Consider the following 21,788-nt stretch of genomic DNA (forward strand, 5'->3'; position numbering starts at 1 on the left):
TGTTCCTAGACCATTATCCAATAACTCCTGATCCTGGTCTAATTTATTTTTGTATTCATTGAACAACTTAATGTCAGGCCTGTTGTGCCCAGCATCGTGATAGACTTTGAAGGATACAGAGGTGAAATCGAGCTATGGGTTCTTTTAGTTGAGTTCAGGCCAAGTGATTATTAGTTGATGTCACTGTTGTAAGGATGTTTAGTAGACATCACTGCCTGTTTTCAAAAGATGTAAAATAAAAGGTTATCAAAGTGATGGAAAGCAGAGTATTTAAATTAAGTCTTTCCCAAATAACAATGAAAATTATGTTGCATGTACTAGGTGTGGTAGCTTACCTCTGTAATCCTACCACTCTGAAAGCTAACAACATTAAGTTTAAAGCCAACATGGGTTATACATAATGAGACCTTGCCTTGGTTACTTTTCTATTGCTCTGATAAATCACCATGTCCAAGTTAACCTAATAAAGACTTTAAATGGGCTTGGAGTTTGAAAGGGCTAGAGTCTGTGATGGCAGAACAAAGGCTTGGTGGCAGGCAGCTGGAGTAACAGCTTAGGGCTCACATCTTGATCCACGAGAGTGGGCAGAGAACATACTGAGAATGGTGTGAATCTTTTGAAGAATCAAAGCCATACTTCCTAACCCTTCCCAAATAGTTTCAACAACTTGGGACCAAAGTATTCAAATCTAAGAGTCATTCTTATCAAACCACCATGGACTCTATCTCAAGAAAACAGTAAACCATAAATAGAAAACAAAAAATAGGCTTGTGGGTATAGCACTGTGGCAGAACACTTGCCTATCATTTGATAGGTCATAGATTTGCTCTCAATAGTATAAAAATTTGCTAATAGGAAAATGGGTAAAACATAGTGAGAAAACTAAATGTTTCACACTAAGGTACCTTAAGTATATTAAATATATATGTATAAATAAGACAGGAAGGGTTAAAGTGGTAAGTTGTTGGTTCCACTTTGCTGTCAAATGTCAAAACTTATTGCTTAAAAACATAATTTGGACAAAATGAGAAAGAGGAAGCATTTCAAAATTTCTGTTACTAAGTTACTAACTTATTAAGTTACTAGAATAGAAGTCTAACCCCTCCTTGGATCCCTTTACCCCATCTATTAGGATATTTGGAAGAGCAGAGGGCTTTTTGTGAGCTAGGGAATCATTGCTCTGTTATTTATTTTCCAAACCTTACTTAGTATAAGGTATTCTATCAATTCTCAGGTGTAAATGAGGAATAAAGGTACTTCTAAAGGTTCTTTTGGACTACTATATAGATTGAGCATCCTTAATCTGAAATGCTACACAGTCAGAAGCCTTTTGGCACTAACTGACACAATGATACCTAAGCTACCTACTTTGAATGATTTAATAGTTTCTTAACTGTTCTTTTCCTTCAGTTTAAAAAACAAACACAAACATAAAACCAACCAACACTCCCCCCTCAAAAAAGAACTCCTGGTTTATATGGTGGAAGATATCAAAACTGCTTTCATGTGATAGTTCATAGTCAAAATGAAAGTGCATTAAAGGTATTGCATAAAATTATGTGCAGGCTATGCATACAAGGATTATATGAAAAGTAGAAGAATTTTATGTTGAGATTATCCACAGAGAATCTTGTTATATATGTGCAAATATGTTAAAATTTTATATCTCTACTCTGAACCCAGTCTGGTCCCACGTGTTTCAGATAAGGCAAACTCAACCTGTACACATTTCATTAATTTAAAATTCATACTCAAGTGTAGCATTAAGACATATTTGAGTTGAAGTTATGAATGTTGCCCATTAGGGATTTGTTGCTGTTGAGATTTTGGAGAGCCATCTCTTCCAAAACAGTATAAATACTGGATTAGAAATATGGACTCTGAACATCTCCTAGTCCATGTGCTTTTATTATTATTGTTATTATTATTATTATAAGTAGGACTTACATATTTTTTATCAGGAATGGCTATATAAAGTCTTAGGACTGCTCTACAATCAGGTTTTAGAACATTTCTATCACTTCTGACTACTCCATTCTTTCTACCTTTCCGAGTCAACACTCCTACAGCAGCAATACTTATCTGATCTCTACCACCATAGATAAGTTTTCCCTAGTCTATAATTGTATGTAAATGGTTTTCATTTACTTGGTATGTACTTGTTATGTTCAATTTCTTTGACTTCATGTAATATTTTTGATCTATCATGTTTCTTGTATTGGTATCCATTTTTTTTTTTCATTTCTAAGTAGTATTGCTGATACTCATTATGTTGTTAATATCCTTCAACCTAATTTTCACTTGGGATTATTAGAATAAAACTGAGCATTTTGTATACACAGCTGTTTATGGAGATAGCATTGCCTCTTTATATTTTCACTGTATTTTCTTAAATACTAAATTTGCATTTCATATATTGTTTTCTACTAAGGCCAGATACTTAAATAGGCCTAGATTCATGCAAAAGAAAATGATTTACTTCTTCAGATGATTTTTTTTTAAGAATGACAATAGCAAGTCTATTAATTGGCTTCCCTAGTATCTTTGCTGACTCTTATTACAAACAGCTGCTTGTGGGTACCAGTTACTTCCTTTTCCCAATTAGAATTTCATCTGTCCAGATCTTCCCTTTTTTCCCCACTTGTGTGAGTATGTGGAATTAGCTGCCTTACTCTAGTTATTTGCAGTTGTATTAAGAGACCTTATTGTTTTTTGTTAGAAGAGAGAAATATTTGATCAAATACATCATGATACTTCTCATATAAACAAGACTTTATTATAAATAGTTTAAATATTTGAGAAGAGGCATAAACAAAAATTGTAGTCTACAATGGTTTTTAAAAGACAATAGTAGAAAAAAGTAATTATGTGTCAAATGTTAAATTGTGTGATTATGACTGGCGATATTAAGTAAAAACTGTACTGCTATGCTCACCCACCCAGCGCCTCCGATGCTTCTTTCTATAAATATGCCTGTGAAACTGAGAGCTTTGATCCTGTTGCCAAAATAATGTAAGATCCTAGAAATTTTCCAATTATAAATGACAGTATTTTAATTTCATTCTACTACCTCTCTGTCCTTCCCGTCTCAGCACAAGTGACTTGATCACAAGTTGCAGGATTGAATTAAACCATACATCATCTCTAGTTATTGTGGGGAAACCACAGCTGTTCATCTGCCAGACAATTAGTTTTCCAAAGCTCACTCAAGTTACCCCCGTCTGTATTCTCTGCCTGACCAAGTGATTCAAGTCATCTATTTAAAGGCAGTCTAGTAGAAGTAGAAGTTTCCTTTCTCAAACAGGACTTAAAGTTTGTTTCTTGAAACCAATTGTTCAGAGAAAGCTGTCGGTAGAAGAGGTAAGGAATTTGGACTTCAGTTTTACATCTCTTGCTGAGCTTTCATAGGGTTACACACTGTGAGCAGTTTAATATTAATTACAGAACGTAGATGCAGGCAGGGCAAGTGTGATGGTAAAGAGTGTGCTTTAAAGGCATTTTTGACAGCTTTTAATTTTGGGTTGTCACACAAAGGGAGTTTTATGCTGCTGGTCTATTTTGAATTCTTAAAATTCAAAATCTCTACCTCTAGGTGGCAGCACCAGATACTTTTTTCCTGTGAGGCCAGCTTTAGTAAGTTCCAGTATAAGTAGTGAAACTTTCAAGTTTACTAAAACTTTGAAATATTCTATGAGTCTTTGGTTAAATTACTTCATGTGCTGAATAAGTTTGGGACTTGCTGTAGTCTGGGTTTTCAAGTTTTCTAAAGAATTTGTGACTCCCTCGGCCCCCTTAGAAACATGGCATAGTATGTCAGCTTTACATGAGTAAACCTTCAATTTGCCTGTTACATCTTTAATTCTCCTCCCAAGAAAACTGCTTGTTTAATGGTGTTTTTATGATAAAGTAGCAGGTACAAAGGATGTCGCATGCTTGATATTTTAAAGTTGATTGCAGTTTATTTTGCTTTTGTGTTAATAAAAATTCTCAAGCACTGTAGCTAGGCGAATACAAGGTGGAAGCTTATTTCCTTAAAACAGTTCAGCCTGAGAATAAGTCTGAAGCAATTAACTAGGCCAGAGTCATTAACTAGCCTGCCCGACGGCCTCGTCGCTGCCATGGGAAAATAACGGTCATTTCTGGAAGTCAACATTTAAAGTAGATACTGCAGAAGGCTTGATATCTTTTTCCCTCACAGTCAGATGTTTGTTGGGTGTTCCTCTGTAAGTAGCAAATAGGTCATGTTCTTTTCTGGTGAACTCCTCAGGTTGGCAGGCTACCAGTGTGCTGCTCTTCCATGTACTCAGGTGTGCCAGGTGAACCAAGGCTGGTAGAGGAGGACTAGGGAATAGCCTCTGGTCAGTTGTGTACCTGTACAACCCAGCATGATTTTGTTCCTTTGTTTTTAACTATGTAATCTTGCCTTTTAGAAAGCTCCCGTCCCCTCCCCTTTAAAGTTAAAATTAGCATTGGAAATTGATTAATAATTATCAGTCAGAATAGTTATAGCTGCTTGCTTACTCCTAACTGCAGATTCATCAACATATTCTGTGACTATCCTCTTGTATTCACAACTAGAGATTAATGAAATAGCATTTATCTGTTACTGTAGAGAATAAACAACCTCGCTTATTAATATGGTTTTTCACATTCAGTTCCTCTGTCCTCTTGGATGTTAAATATGAGGGTGTATATTCTCCATAGTTTGCTTATTTTTTTTTTCTAGGAGGCTGATAACTTGTAAACTAAAAGTGATGGCTTTGGCATGGGTCAATTGCCATATAGCACAGTAACTTATATCACTTATTATCTAGATTGTTCTGAAAAAATATTTAAAAATTGTTACTCATATGCTGCCATATTAGGTAATACTTTCATTTCTATGAAGCATCGTTATTAACTTCATGGGTAGCATGGATATGTGTTTCATGTGAATATAGTCTAGATTAAGTTGTATCAGTTTACTACTTTGTGTTGTAGGTAAGTATGATTTTATTAAGTGTTTACTATTTATTAAGCACCACTGGATTAGGCTTATCCTATTATTATCTCATTTGAAGTTCAAAACTGTATGGCTGGTGACACTTCCATTTTGTGGGTGAGAAAACTGAGGCTCATATCACAGTTATCTATTCTTTGTTTGCCACCTTGCTATGCTGAAATCGATTGCCTCAAGAAGTTTATAATTACTATGTGTGATTTGACTGACCAAAAAGAACATAGGAGTTTGATAAATCCAAGGAGTGAAATTTGACAGGGAAAAATTGAATTGATAAGAATGCTTCATGTCTTAAAATAGTTGTTGGAAACAAGATATAGTGTATACTATACCTAGATTTATTTATTGTGTTGTCTCAAATGAAGTGTAGGAATTGCATTTGGCTTCAAGACTGTTGAGTGTATGTGGGCCTATGAAATATGTAGATCCATCACTTTGTACATGTTTTAAGTTTATGAATTTCAGACACATCTGAGAACATGATGTTGTACTTTGTCTCAGATGCTGCTACTGAATTATAACCACTGAATTAGATTGCAACATACATGCTGTTAACTATTGAGCCAAGATGAAATCGACCGCTGCATTGAAATCAAGGTTTGCAGTTGTGACTGCATTTGAAGGAGTCAGAATGGCAGCGAACATAATTTCTTTAATGGGATTTTTGTTCTGTTTTCAGTTTTAATGGTCGCACTATATTTTAAGAGTATATGTTAGTAACAGGATATAATTATTTGAGTTTTTTATGTGACTGGAGAAAAACTCTATGAAATGCTTTGGAGCATTTTTCTACGTGTTGACATGTTTCTACATTGTGTTGTTAGAGTTACTTGTTTGATTCATAGTCTTATAAACAGAGAAGTAATTTGTCCACGTGATCTTGAGTTCAAGTGGTTTTTACCTGTGTATATACAAACTTGGAAAACATTCTTTTGTAAGAATTTACTTTGGAGATATTTTGTTTTGGATGAATACTCTTAATATTTTTGTTTGTTTGGTTGCTTGATAGGACTTGACTCCACTCAATTTAGAGTTCATCAGTATCACAAAGATGAAGAGAATGATGCTCTCCTTGGTGGTCCAGCACAGCTAACTGATGAAGAGAAATACAAGGATTGTGAAAAATTCAAATGCCTTTGTCCTTCATGTGGAACTGAAAATATTTATGATAATGTCTTTGAAGGCTCGGTTAGTTATTCTGTTTTGTTTCTGTCTTTCATTTTGTTTGGAAACCAATACAGTACAGAGTGCCCTTCCCTACACTTTAGAGAACACACACACAGAATATATATAGGTAATCTAGATGTTTCATTTATGTCTTTAAAGAATTTTAGTTATGTGAGTTCTGCTTTCATAACTTCATGTCCGCTGAGAAATGTTTAATTGAATGTGCTTTAATAATTGTTTTTTGCCTTCCTAGAGTGCTTGACCTTTTTTTTAAATGGACTCTCTTAAAAATTCTCATTATCTCAAAATATTTTTATTAGAACTCCTTAATTAGTAACCTTTGTTTTCCTATTACCAGCTCCCACTTATTAAATCTGAGCAATACCTGGGTTTCTCTTAAATTAGAAGTATTAGGTTTGTCTTTACATGCGCCCCCCCCCCACCTCTTTGTTGTTGTTTTGTTTTTTTGGTTTTTTTTGACAAAGGTGCTTTTTAGTTTTTTGTTGTTGGTTTTTTATTTGTTTGTTTGTTTTGTCTTTCCATATCAGATGTTTTAAAAACATGACAGGGAGACCTTTCTGTCAAGGAGTACTGCCAAAAATGTATCATTGACCTTGGATCAGAACTTGAAACTTGGCCAATTCACTTTATTTCACTACAGTGTTAAAAGTGTGCTAGCCATTGGCAAATGAGTAGGCAGCAGAACTCTGAAACCTTGAAACTGAAGGAAAATACATCCTTTATCTAAATTAAAAGTAATTATTTTAAGTTAATTTGGACAAACAGCAGATGTTTTGCATTTTTTGAATCAAAACAAAGCAGCTTTTGGAAGCAAGTGCAAGGAAGAGGCAGACACAGATCAGCAATACTTGCTAAATCCTTGAGCTTTGCTTCATTACAGCTGTAAATAAGATAGTTAATTGCATGGAGGCTTGACGACTTGCAGATGGGCTAACTGTGGAAGAGCCGATGTCAAGCTCTGAAATCTCTTCCACCTGGAATTGCTTAGCTTGTCGGGTAGGGTTATACACCAGATTGGAGCAGGAAACCAACCAAGATGTTTAAGTATCCAGAAGGAAAACAAATGCTCCAGAAACCCCAACAGTTTCCTTATATCTTATATTTGTTTTGTCTTTGTTTAAAACAAACTGTGACACAATAAAATGTTTCTCCAACTGCTAATAGTTACTCTTCCAAACTTATACTCCTCTTGAAGCATCCTTTCCTACATAATTTTAATTCTTTTAAGGCACAAGAATTTTAGATTTGCTAATCTTATGATAAATGAGATTGCTTTATTACTTTTGCGGTACAGTACTTTTACGTTTTAGATTTCTCTGTCTAAATTTCAGTTGATGTAGTAACAGCTAACTAATGTTGTATAAGCCTCGGTCCTTGCTTTATCTTCAAGTTTGTAATGAATGACTGCAGATTAGAATTATTGATCAGTATCTCTAAAAATAATGTTTATTTTTGGTAACATGCTTTCTCTGCTGGTTTCAAAGAGGCAATGACCTTCTCTGTAAGGCCTGCCTTACATGGGGCGGAAAGTAGTGAGGTCATGGTTTTCCCTTGGACTGTGTAGTTCATTGTGATGATAGCAAAAGAATAGATAGCACGTACGTCTAATTAGGCTCTCAAAGCCATAAACAACGCATAAAGCATAGTTACAAACTCTTCTAGAAAAGTGTTGTGTGCCAAGAAAAAATAAAATAAGTTTGAGGCATAACATTGTTTCTGGTAATAACCTTGTGTGTACTTGTTTATCCTGGCTTCTATAGGGACTGGATATGGAACCCAGCTTGTATCGTTGCAGTAATGTTGATTGTAAGGTTTCACCGTTGACCTTTATGGTACAGCTGAGCAACAAATTGATCATGGACATTAGACGTTGCATTAAAAAGTACTATGATGTAAGTATCTGTAATAAGACATTACACACTCCATTTACTGAGGTTTAATAATTGTTTTATAGTTTTTATTGCAGTTGAGAACACTTAGGAAATTCACAGTAAAATACTACTAATAAAATGTGACACACTTCAACTTAAAATTTATTTATTTATTTACCTATCTATCTATCTATCTATCTATCTATCTATTTATGTGTGGGGTGGTTCAGGATAATGCCTCTATGGAGGGAGTTGGTTCTTTCTCTGTTTCCATCAAATTGATTCCTAGGGATCATACTTAGGTCATCAGGCTTGGTGGTAAGGCCTTAATCAACTAAGCTATCTCACCTGCTCAAAAAATTTTATTTTAGTAGTATGATAAAAACTCTGATTTTTCTCATAAATGTCATTTCTCTTTAATTATTGGAGTTTTAAGATTGAAAATTTGATTAGTTTTCTGAAGAAGTTAAAAGAACCATCTTTTAAATTGAAGTGCAGTTTGAGATATCAAAGAGGATATCTCATTTTCATATATGTACAATAAAAAATCTCAGAAAAGTAAGCTATCTTTGCTTTTATTCTGATTTTTTTGTTTTGTTTTCTGAACACATTTCAGATGAATGCATCTTTTTCTCTTTAAAAATTAAAATTGAAAAAGACTGTACATTTCTCATATTTCTTTGTGTGTCATATCATTTGTCATCTAAACAAATTTTCTGTCACTTAAAAATTCACTATACCCTTTAAAAGGCTGTGTTGACAAGCTACACAGAGAAATCTTGTCTCTAAAAACAAAACCAAAGGCTGTGTTGGCAAGACATTTAAAAAAAATGTTGAAGTACTATTAGATAAGATTCATGACTTTACTATTCTATACTTTCTATTTAATAATTAAGATGTAACATAGCCTCTTCTTCTTTGAAACACTTGTGAAGTCATTTGAAACATGTTTCACGTAGTAAGAAATATAACAATATAAAATGGATATTAGATCATTAAGATGAAGAATGAGAACACAGAGTCCCAATGTGATTTAGCATGGAATAATTTGTGTTTACATTTAAAGAAAATAAGTAGGTTTGCCTGTTTTAAATAATAATTATGACTACATTTTGTTAAACTCTGCAAAGTTTTAGTGAATAAAGCTGTGCTGGACTTAATGAAGAGCTGGATGGAAGTAATGGTTATCTACGGGGTCACATTCTACAGTACATGAAACGTTCAGCTCATGCCATGTTAGACCTTTATTTAGCGTGAAGAACCCAAATCAGAACTATTCAGCTTCTTCTCATTTGCAGGCCTTATTGAGTGAAGTAGGATCTTGACTCTTGGGAAGAATCCTGACTTTCCCATCTGTGTTTAGTCTATCAAAAGCTTCACCATGGAAATGTTAATGCTAAAGGCAATGACTCTAGTTCCTTCTGTAAGAAGGAGCTATCTGTTTTGACTACGTTGAGAATAGGGAGAAAAGTGATCCATATAATTAGAACGTGCCAAAACTAAAGGTTGAATTTATAAATTGTACATGGGTGGGTGGGTGGTGGTGGTGGTGGTGGTAATGGCCTTAGTTACAAAAGCATTTTTTAAGGTAAATAATCTACTTTTGGAGAGCAGGTATTTAAAATGAAGTCGTTAGAGCCCTTGCTTTCTCTTTTCCACCAACTTTCTCTGTAACAAGCAAGTGAAAGTTTTTCTGTACTTAACTGCTTACTTGATTGACTTTGTTAAGATATTTCTGGTTAAAATATCCAAATGATACTCTTGTGATTAAAGAATGATAGAACCCAGGACTACACAGAGAAGCCCTGTCTCAAAAAACCAACCAACCAAACAAACAAAAAGAATGATAGAACCATTGGTTCTCAAAATTAGAAACTTTTCTACTTTCTGATCCTAATCCTAAGTGACCAGATGGAAGAAAGCCAACTCTTTTCCTGGTCTCAGGCTGAGGTTGTATGTGAACAGTATGTTTTAAAAGTAAGTGAGAGACAATTTCTATTTTCTGTTGTCTTGAGACACAATGCAACGTTTGCCAGCAGAGGGGTGTGGTATTGAGGTTTTTGGTTAACCAAGCCTCAAGTGACACTGTTCAGTGTGATGTCTGAGAATTAATGGCAATTTATCTAAATACTCATACAGCAATCATATTTGAAAGGATATTGAGATAAAATACTGAGATTAAATGACTTTTCTCTGAAGCAGGTTACCAACAGGGCTTCTTCATATTTTGTAATATTAAAAAAGACTCACTGAATAGAAGAAGCACTTATTTGTGGACCTTAGTTAAGAGTATCATTATATTTATTTTAGTCTTAGAATTTCAGCAAGAGAAACCAATGTACACCAAGCAAAGATGTGATTCTTAGAAAGGAAGAACTTGGAAGACAGTTAGGTGGAAGATGGCACTTGAGCAAACTATATAACCTGCTAAGGAACATAGTTTTAGATTACTATAAAATTAGGTTGCCAAGAAAAAAATTAAAAAAATTAAAATCACAAAGTATTCTTCTAAATCACTTGTGTTTTAGAAAAAAAGTATCACATGCTCTTCAGTTGTGAATAAGTAGTCCTGACTAGATGAGGAAATGTCATGTAACGTTTCTACAAATGTATGCATCTTAGAATGAAGCACTCTACATCACATTGTAATATTTTAATACTCACTGCTTTAATAGGAGGAGATGTTTTCCCCCTCTATACCGCAGTGAGTGGAGGCTTGCAATTCTCATTTTTATTAACATACAAATCTTTAAATGCATAGAAATTTTGAAAACACTGAACGAACACATTTTTGAGTAATGTATTAATTTACTTAGGAGAAAGACAACTTTGTATTTTACTTCAAAGTTTGGTGAAGTGTTGAAAATGACATGGCACAAAGAGCCTTATTCAAAATTGATTTCATTCTTTGAGCTGTGTTTGTTACTCTGTTCATGCTGAACTGATATATATTTTTTTATCATAAGAAGGCAGATTAAGCTTTTAAGGATAGTTTTTGAGATTCAAGTTTAGAATGAAAAATTGATACATGTCCTCCCTTAAAATTTTTTCCCAAGAACACACACACACACACACACACACACACACACACACAAAGGGAGAGAAGCACTAGCTAATCTAAATTGGGAAATGAAGAGGGCTTTTTTTAAGCATGAAAATTTCATCATCTTGTCAGCTGGCAGAATGCCTGCTGTGTGGATTCACAAAGGCTAAGAATTACACTTTCATGAAATTTTCCTCACTAACTGCCCTGGTTAATTTGAAAGATAACCCACTGTTCTAATTCATTCCTCAATTGGGCGGTGCAGGTTTTATCTTTGATCTGACAAAGCATTTGTGTTAATCGTTTTGGCCCTCCACTAGACACTCTTGGGATTGTGCTTTTACAATAAATGTGTCTGTGATAGCTCTTTAGTCTATTATACTTACAATAGATCCATAGAACTGGTAATTAATTCTCCACTGCTTTGGAAATGGGAAGAATAGGTGTAGCTCTGTCAAGTACTGCTGGGAAGTTTGTTTAGCTGGTTCATTTCTGAAGTGTTCCCCTCAACTGTTCAAAAAAGCGAATCTGAGATTGAAATGTTAACATAGCCTGATGCCTTGCCTCATGAGTGGGAAATTCAACCCATTTTAGTACCTAGGAAGGGGGTGCTGTGTCCATTTACTATCAGTTACTGTGTGAATCGAACTCTTACTTGAATATTTACATAGAGTTAAACCTTTCTAAAGGTGGAGTCTGCGACAAACACAATGATGAGAGTGCTCCCAGTCCTCATTATGGTGTGTTTGTTTAAGGTGTTTGAATAGGGCAGTGTGTGTTTCTTTACCAGTCTTCTTGTCTGTCTGGGTACCTGCAGAAGAACATTTCCTAGAGTTCTTTGCTATTATTTTTGAAAGTTGAGATATTGCTAACCCCACATGGGACTGCCCCTCCATCTAAAAAAAAAAAAAAAAAAAAAAAAAAAGAGCAGATAAGTACTGGCTATCAATCTGCTAGTCTTTGATTAGTTGCTAGGTCTCGAATTAGTGATGTAATTTCTTAGAAATTAGCTCTAGGCTTTATAATCTCAGAATGTTCCTGAATTCTGCCTTTTGAGGACAGAGGTTACACCTTCTTCTGTATCTCATCTGTGACCTCTGCCATAGCACTTCATTTTATAGTGGTGTTCCTTGATGCGTGGTAACCAGGGGACGAATAAATAAAGGTAGTATTTTTAATATTTTCTGTAAATTAATTTTTCATACTATTACACCGTCAAGAGGGCTTGTTTGTGATATATAAAATTGATATCAAGTTACCTCAAAATTCTACAATTATTTTAAGATCTTGAAAGCATCCTGTCTTTTGTATTTTACATTATTGATTACTGCAGGTTTCAGTAAATGCCTATCCACACCTCAGTAGCCATAATTTTTTTGTCCACAAGCCAAGTATATAGCGAAGTATCAGTACTCGCAAATATTCTTATGATGCAGTATAGACAGCCTATCTAAGTATAACACTTTCATTGTCTTGCTAGAGAAGTTCTATGCCTAACTGGATAACATGGGAGCAATGGGTGGGAGTGGAGGTGGGGTAATATCTAGCTTTGTTACCTTGTTACTTCTGGTCTCTTTATTTCTCTGTTTTAATTCTTCTTATATTATTGTGGAAGAAGTACATTATTATTTCTTTGGGCCAATTTTTATGAGGAATTAAAAAAGTTATGCCCAGAGTATTAATATCAACCATCATGCATGATGTTCTCATACCCAAGATGGATTTGGAATTACCTTTTATCTAAAGTGCAATGATGTCACAATACAATATTGGTTAAACTATTTGTTCATAAAAATGTACACTCATTTAGCATCATGAGCAAACATCATTTATGGTACCTAACAATGCTTAAGCAAGAGTGATTTTATGAGGAATCCACAGAATGAAATTAAGTAAATACATCTGATAAATGCAAAACAACTTTTCACTCCAGACTCCACTAAATGTGTTACCTACTAACTGGGCACTCGTTGCCATTGCCTTCGCTTGTTCTGTCTCTGTGGAATGATATTGTACAATGGATCTATTTGAGAAGCAATGCAGTAGCATCCAGTAACTCTGCTGTTCCGCTGCAAATATTCAGTGTTCAATAACCCTCAAAATTTCTCATTTCTTACCTGTGGTGATGTGGGCTGATAGTTTTTAGGTTATAGGTTGCAATATGCAGTTGTATCACAGGTACATTAGTTCAAAATAGTTTAAGCTTTAAGCAGTGGGGGAATTATTATTTATTTGCTTCTTTATATGTAGAACATTTAGAAAGAATAAATTGAGCTTTTTTTATACAGGTGTTAACAGCATAATTATAAGTGGTGTTAAAGGCTTGCAATATAGAAGCAGTAGATATCTATCTCAAAAATTCAGCTTCATGGGCAGCTCAATACTTGCTGCCCAACGGTGCTTAAAGGGAGGTGATTTCTTTAGGAATCCATAAAACTCATCCTAAATCTTATTAAAATGAAAAAGAACTTCCTGAGAACTGTTGTTTCTTCTGGTTTCACCCCGTTTGATAGGTAAGTTAAATATAAATGAACACCAGACATGCCAGTATTCTAACACCAAGCCCATTGATGGAGAGGTGATATGCTTTTATTTGTGAATGGCTGAGTTTTCTTAGATTTAAATAAGTCAAACTAGCTAGTTTTGAGTTGAGTATAACATTTTGGAGTAACTTCATGGGATGTTCACATAGTAAAACTAATAAATAGAGCTTTTAGGATAGTTGGGGTAGAATCTTATTCTAAGAATTTATTACTGTACAAATCTTAAGTGAAACACAGGTTACCCCATCCTTTAAAATATGCCAGATAGATATTCTATACAAGAAATTAATCATAGGATAATGTTTGCTCCTGCAAAGGAGTTCTAACAAGCAAATAGGGTGAGATACAACTTGCTACTTGACTTTTTAGAAAACAATCAACATTTATCTGTAGTTTCTTTAGTTTTTATTTCATTTAATCATAACCTGATGGCATCAATTCCTTTTAGTAGGCTCAAAGCTGGAATATGATTCTGTGGAACTAATAGGAGATCCACACCACATTTAGAGGGGTTCAAACACAGAATAAACATTAAAGACTGCCCGTTCTGACTATGGACACCCAACAGCAGTCTGGTCCACTTGTGTTGAACCTTGACTTTCAGCAACACTTGATGTGGTTTACCTCTGTAAGGAAAATTGGGGGATTTTTGTAATGCTGAGGAAATGCCATAGGAGTTGTCAAATATATGACAACAACCGGGGAAACCCAGAAAACTAGCCTTGTCTATTTAGGGAAAACTGTACTTAGAGGCTAATTCCAGTCACCTATAGCTACTATCTTGTAGTAAAGTAAGAAATTGAACCAGAACAGATTTCGTTTAACCTTTCAAAAGTGAGATTTTCACACCACTGACCTCTTTGACTTCAAGGAGCAAAGTGGAACTATCAGTTCTCTGCTGTGCATGTCAACAGAATGGGAATCAATCACCCTATGCAATGGCTGTCTTTCATATTCAGTTTGTATGTATATTATGGTCCACAAGTGAAATCATACCTTTATCAATAGCTGCTGATAGGAATTCCAGATGATAATCTCATGTCTGTTTAGGAGAGAATTAATTTATTGCTTTTTCCAAGGCACTATAGAAAAATTCTCTCCCTCCCTCCTTCCCTCCCTCCCTTCCTCCCTTCCATTCCTCCCTCCTTTCCCTCCCTCTCTCTATACATACATATATATGTGTGTGTGTATGTATGTATATATATATATACACATATGTATATATCTGTAAAAATTGAGTGCATTTATTTTTTTTTAATGGATAAGTATTGGTTTGTTTTAAGCTTAGCAAGGGATGGCTTTACCATACACCCTTACCAACATCCATACTGTCAGCATAACATTTTGTAAAGCTTGTATAACTTGTACTCTTGGTCTAAAACTTGTCTGATTTGAATAGCACCTTTAGAATTTTCTGTGGCTTTTACTTTGTGCCGTAATATGATTTTTCAAATGGGTGATCTGTCTTGTTTGTTGAAAGGGCTTCTCGTTCAGGCAGTACAGGTGCTCCAGGGTTCTTGGCTGTTCAAGGAACGATGCTTTTCAGGTGCTGCTGTAAACCTGGATGATTTGCTAGCTAACTTTCAGGATCCAGGACTAAAATAAAACTGACACTGCTCAGGATTTACGTCTATGTTTATACTTAAGGATTTAGAGACCACGCAGACTACAATTGAGACCTTCAACTCCAGCTTTCCATTAGTGATGTAGTGATGTTCCAGATCTGTTGGAACAGCAGTTCTCAACAGGGGCTGGGTTGAAGTACCTTTCCCAGGGATTGCCTGAGATCATCACAAAATAGATATTGACATTGCAATTCATAACAGTAGCAACATGAGGAACTGTATTAAAGCTTGAGAGCCACTGCTTTACAAAGACCAATGAAGACTTTCTAATAAAACATTTTTTTTTGTAATATAGCTCAATAGTTCTCAAACATTTTCATCTTTAGGACCCCAGTGGATTCCTTTTAAAATTTTTTTTAATTAATTTATTTTTTACGCTCCATATTTTATTTCTCCCCACCCACCTTCCGATTGTTCCACATCCCATACCTCCTCCCCACTTACCCCAGTAGATTCTTAAAATACTACAGATGCCAATGTGTTTTCTAATATGAATTCATATTTTAAAAATTAAAACCAGGGCACTAAAGTATGTATCCATTTATGAATAACAAGGATATTAAATAAAAATATAATAATATTTAAGTGCTGGGTGTTGGTAGCATTCAGTATTGATCCTACCACATGGGAGGCAGAGGCAGTAGTATCTCTGTGAGATTAAGGCAAGTTCCAGGCCAACCAGTCTACATAATGGAGCCATATCTCAAGATGAGCCCATTTTGTGAAAAAATAACTTCATAAATAATGTAATAAAGACAGTTGTGTTGTTTTATATGTTTTAAATATGCTTCTTACCTGACTTAGAAGATAGCTGAAATCTCATACCTTCTTCAGCTTCTCATATATTGTTATTTGCTATTAGTTTGTAAAGAAAATTTTGTTTCACACAGGAATGCCATTGGAGAAAGAAGAAACATGTTTTACTTGCTCTTTCTGTTCATGACAGACATCATTTTGGGGGAGGGGGTCATTATACCAAATCTTAAACCTTGTGTACATGGGTATAGATGTGTGCCAATGCATATGAAGGCCAGAAGTCAGTGTTGGCTTCATTTTCTTCATTAGCTTCTTTACCTCATTTTCTGGAGAAGAGAGTCTCTCAGTGAACCTGGAGCTCACTGGTTTGGCTAGACTGGCTGGCCAGCAAGCCCCAGGGATCCTTCTATGTTCACCTCCCCACTGCTAGGATTACAGGAACACATGCCACTCTGCTCAGCTTTTTTACATGGCTGCTGCGGATCAAACTTGTATACTTCTACTTACACAGTCAACACTTTATAGACTGAGCTAGCCCCTTGGCCAAGGTAGTTTCTTAAAGGTTACTTATAGTATTGGATATTAAATCATGTCTTTCATCTTTTTGTGTTATAGTAGATTTAAATAGATTTAAATATAGTAGATTTAAATTAAAAAAAATTAAACCTTGAGTGAATCATTTATCTATGCATGATTTTGTAGCATGGAATGATTACTTAGGAAATACTGGTTAGGTGACTTATACTTCTTTTCTACATGTTAGTACACATTACAGTGCAGTGTTTAAAAATCAGCCTCATTATAAAAACCTTTAAATATTGGGCCACTATATTAATATTCCAATGAAAATGCATTGAACACTGGGATTTTATCATTGGTAACAAATACTGTCAGTTGATTTTTCTTGAAGTGACAGACTCGGTTCATTTTTGAGGAAATGTCTGCTAGGTACTTAGGTCTGAATAACCATAGTTTGTCTATCAGTTACTCTTTCAGGTAAAAATGGATTTCTCTGAACAAAGTTAGCTCAGTTCCCAACGCAGATAGTTATCCAAGTGCGTTCCCTACTACTGTATCTTTGCATATGATGATGAAAGGGATGCAAGCATAGAGTAAGCTGCTTAGTAAGATTCTGCTCTCTGAGCATATGGTATTGCTGAATGTAACAGCTTTCTTATAGATCAGGTATTGTGAGTGTGTGCTGATAAGGAATACAAAAGCTAATAGGATAATTTGTAGCCACTGCATTTATTAATGCCCACATACCAGACATCTTATTTACATATCCTTTTGGACCATCAGTACAATTGCAAACCCAATGAAAAAGATGAGTATTCACAAAACAGTTATGGGTTTTTAGTTGTGGGTTCGAGAGTTTTACTAGTGCTCTAGCAACTTGTCCTAAAAAAATATACCCTAGAAGACTAAGAGCACTACTGTGCAAACATGAGGACCCGAGTTCCAATTTCTAGACTAGTATAAAAAGTCACGTGCATCCCCGCATACCCATAACTCTAGCCCCACAAAAGGCAGAAATAGGAGGATCACTAAGACTCATTGTCTGTGCAGCTTAGTTCTGGGCTTAGTGACAGACCCTGGGTCAAAGGAGTAAGGTAAGAAGTGGCAGAACAGGACACCCAACCTCCTCCTCCAGCTTTCATGCATCTATGGAAAAGCATATGCCCATACACAGACATGTATATACTTCAAACTTTAGTAAATTCTAACAAGGAGAAAAATAAAATTTGTGTGCAAGAATATATTGATGAGTAATTGCTTGTAATAGTGAAAAATGGATATGACTTATATATCTCAGAATGAATTATTGCTGAATTAGGGCATATCAACAGAATAGTATAATGTGCAGTGACCTGAAACAATGTTTTGTTAAAGACACAGGAAATGCTAATAAGGAAAATAAGGAAACAAATTATTGTATAAAAGTTGATTCAACTATGCAATAGTTGTACCTATATACATATGTATCTGAAAAAATAATTAGAAAAACAGAATATTAATAGATTGTCTTCATTAGTAAGAACATGGGCTATTTTAATTTTAATTTTTTGTGTTAGTGCTATAATAAATATATATAATATTATATTTTAAAGGGGAGGATTTTGGTTATATTTTAAATAAATATTTTATCATTTACAGTAAACTTTACTGTAGCAAATTTCATTGTAAAATTCACAGCATATTGTATTGTGTATATAAATGGATAAAATCATGTGACTACTACTACTACTACTACCAATACTCACAGTAGAGAATGAGGCCCTTATTCGGGAGGGGGTGTCTTATTTGCTACTATACTAAATAGGTTGCCAGTTTCAGAGCTGTATACATGAAGGTTAGTAGCTTCCTTACTATGCAAAGTGACAACAATTGATTTGAATATAAAGTGAAATTATCAGAACAATTCCCCTCAAGAATATTGAGCAAAAAACCTCAATATTTGCACTGGGGCCTCATGGATTTTATAGCTCAATTTGGGAAAGACAACTTTTTTCTTTAACTCATTACTTCCTGTCAATGGCTCATAAGGCTAGAGAAAACCTCAAAGGTTTATTTAAGCAGTCATTATACCAGTCACTGATTCTGTTCATCAGAAATTGCCTCGAGGTCTTAAATCATTGAGAGGGATAACTTTTTCTTACTTAGGTGTATATCCATTGTAGCCTACCCATGTCCATAGCAGTTTGTGCTTTTACAAATTATAGTAAATGTACAAATAGTTTTCTATACCTACCACCATTAATCAAAATACAAAATAGTTCCATCATAAAACAGTATCATCTCACTGTCTGTCCGACTCCTAAACTTGGTCTGATCACTACAGATTTGTCTTTTCAGGGATGTTTATTAATACAGTATGCAGCCTTTGAGACTGTCTTGTCATAGAGGCTTTATCTTTTATTGCTGAATATTACATCAGTGTGTGTGTGTGTGTGTGTGTGAACCATTTAAGGATGGTTGATATTGTTTCCACTTGAGGTCAAGTATGAAATCAGGTGCAGTAAACATTTGTATACAGATTTTGGATGAGCGTATTCTCATTTCCCTAGAATAAGTATCCAGGAGCAATATTGGTGGCCCATAAAGTAATTGTATGTTTGAAACTTTTAAGCATTACCAAACTGTTTTTCAAAATGATGATATCATTTTGCATTCCTATTAGCACTATGTAAGAGTTCCATTTATTTTTCATCCTCGTTGGTACTTGGTATATTTTTTTAGTTTCAACTATGGGCATGACGTGACGTGTCTTTGTGACTTTAATGTTAATTTCCATGATGCCTGGTGATATTGAAGTCTTTTCATGCATTTACTTGCTTGCTGTCTTAGTTACTTTTCTATTGCCATGACAAAGCATGATGACAAAGGCACTTATAAAAACATGCATTTACTTTGGAAGTGCATGGTTCCAGAGGGATATAGTCCATGACCATCATAGTTGGGAACATGGCAACAGGTAGGCATGGCACGGCACTGGAGCAATAACTGAGAGCTTATGTCTAGCCCACAAGTATGAGGCAGATAGAGAGCTAATTAGTAATATCTTGTGTGTTTGAAGCCTCAAGTCCACCCCTAAGCGACTTACCTCCTACAACAGGGTCATATCTCCTAATCTTTCCCAAACTGTTATACTGACTAGAGATCAAAGATTCAAATGGTGTACTGTCTTTCTAGTGTACTATATCAAATATTTTTATTTGGATTGCTTTTTATTGTTGAGTTTTGAGACTTTATCTTAGATTCTAAATACAAGTCCTTTGTTGGATATGTGGTTTATATGTGTTTCCCCCAAGTTTGTAGCTTGCATTGGTCTCTGTAATATTTTTACCTAGGCATACTGGCACATGCCTTTAATACCAGCACTTGGGCAGCAGATACAGGTGGATCTCTGTGAGTTCAAGGCCAGCCTGGTCTACATAGTGAGTTTCAGGACAGCCAGAGCTACACAGTGAAGCCCTGTCTCAAAAAACAAAATTTAAATCATTATTATTTGTCTGGATGGATGAACATACTGTGTATAAAAATTCCAAGAGAACTCCCTGGAGTAAGTTTTCTCTTTTACCTTTACGTGGGTTCTGGGAATTGAATTCAAGATTAGAGTTGCTTTGTTTGGCAGCAAATGCTTTACCTGATGAGCCATCTCGTTGATGCTTTGTTTTGGTAGCTTAAAGTAATCTTTCACAGAGCAAAACTTTTAAATTATGATCAAATCCAATAAATCAATGTTTTTGTTTTCTACACTGTACTTTTACTTGAAAGTTGACAGGTTCATACACATACATATACACTCGCGCGTGTGCACACACACACACACACACACACACACAAAATCTAGATAAAATATCTGTCTTGAGCTAGAGTTTTTATATGAGGCTTAGGACCAACTACTTTCTTGTAAGACTGTCCTCTATTGAATTGAATTGCCTCTGTGTCCTTGTCAATAATCTTTTGTGCAGACTAGAATGGGACTATTTCTAGACTTTTTTCCCTCTTCCACTGATCTTTGTGTTTATCAATTTGTCAATATTGATTACTGTTAGCTTTGATTTTTCAGATCCTACTGTTAATAATTATTAAATGTTTTAACCTCCCTTGTAGCCCACCACCCATCAGAGTAGTGGGAAAGAAAGGTTATTAGGATATAGAGGAAGTAGACCTGTTTGGAAAGTGTTCTTTGGAGCAAATCCAATATATGTCATCAGGAAATCAGCAGTTCAGTTCACAGGAATCATCAGTAGTAGCTTGATACACTTCACAAATATACCAGCAGCCCAGTTCAGTAGTGTTGGGATAGCAAACACCAGTCAGCACCAGTGGTGTGACCCAGCAGAAGAGTCCAGGCCTCCACAAAATAGCATGGGGCAGCAGGAGTGACCAGGACCAGCAGCGATGCCATGAGAAGTTCTCTGTTTTGCCTCTCAACAAAGCATAGGTCAGAGATGAAGACAAGAGACCGAGAAGTGTTGCAAAGCTAGCTATGCAAGCCTACTCACTGTCTGTTGAATCCTATATATATTCCCTCCAAACATCACATGTCCTCCCATGAATCTTGCCTCAGTATGTGAGTCTGTATCTGCTGACATCACTGCCAATCAGCCTGAGTACGCTGAAGCAGTCAGAAGCCACCAGAACACCACTAGTTTTTGGTGCGTTTCTTTCTATAAAATCTGGACAAATGATGACTAGTAAGGAATTTCAAAGCATGCCAATACCATCCAGCATCATCCATTTGCTGTCTGTTGTGTCTTTCTTAGCATCACGTGTCCTTTCATGTGTTTGCTTCAGCAAAACATCATTTCACCTGTGTCTGCTTCAGCGAAACATTCCTTTACATGTCTCCCTTAGCAAAACATTCTCTACCTATGTCTACTTTAGGAGAACATTCCTTCATGTGTCTGCCCCAGCAAAATGCCATCCAACACAACTGAATTTCCAAAGAAACCATAAGTTTCCACTTTAGATTACTGTGGCTTTGCATGTAGCATAAGTACTCTGTTTTCAAAACTGCTTTAGCCATTCTTGACCTTTTGTGTTTCTGTGAAAGCATGGAATAAACTTGTCTTCAACACCAATATAACCTTCATAGATGCTGTGAGTATGGTCGTTGTTATTGAAGTCTGTGAGGCTTCCAGTCTGTGAGTACTTTCTCTTCGTGTACTTTTTAGTAGTCTTTGAGCTCTTGACATTTGGTGCTTTTCAGTCCACAGTCTTGTATTTGTTTTGCTGGATTGATACTTAAGTGCT

At 35.4% G+C, this 21,788-nt stretch overlaps 1 protein-coding gene across 2 annotated transcripts in view; it reads left to right on the forward strand.

Moving 5' to 3' along the window:
- Pola1 (DNA polymerase alpha 1, catalytic subunit) overlaps positions 1-21,788 on the forward strand; it is a 324,394-nt gene that overhangs the window by 155,692 nt on the left and 146,914 nt on the right. For both annotated transcript variants that reach the window (XM_021153188.3, XM_085838130.1), the window contains 2 exons: positions 6,009-6,187; positions 7,948-8,079. In XM_021153188.3, the coding sequence (XP_021008847.1) occupies positions 6,009-6,187; positions 7,948-8,079 (311 nt within the window). The remainder of the gene's footprint in view (positions 1-6,008; positions 6,188-7,947; positions 8,080-21,788) is intronic.

The sequence above is a fragment of the Mus caroli genome, unplaced genomic scaffold, assembly GCF_978045245.1.
Source record: "Mus caroli unplaced genomic scaffold, Mus_caroli_1 scaffold_5, whole genome shotgun sequence".
Taxonomy (NCBI): Eukaryota; Metazoa; Chordata; class Mammalia; order Rodentia; family Muridae; genus Mus; species Mus caroli.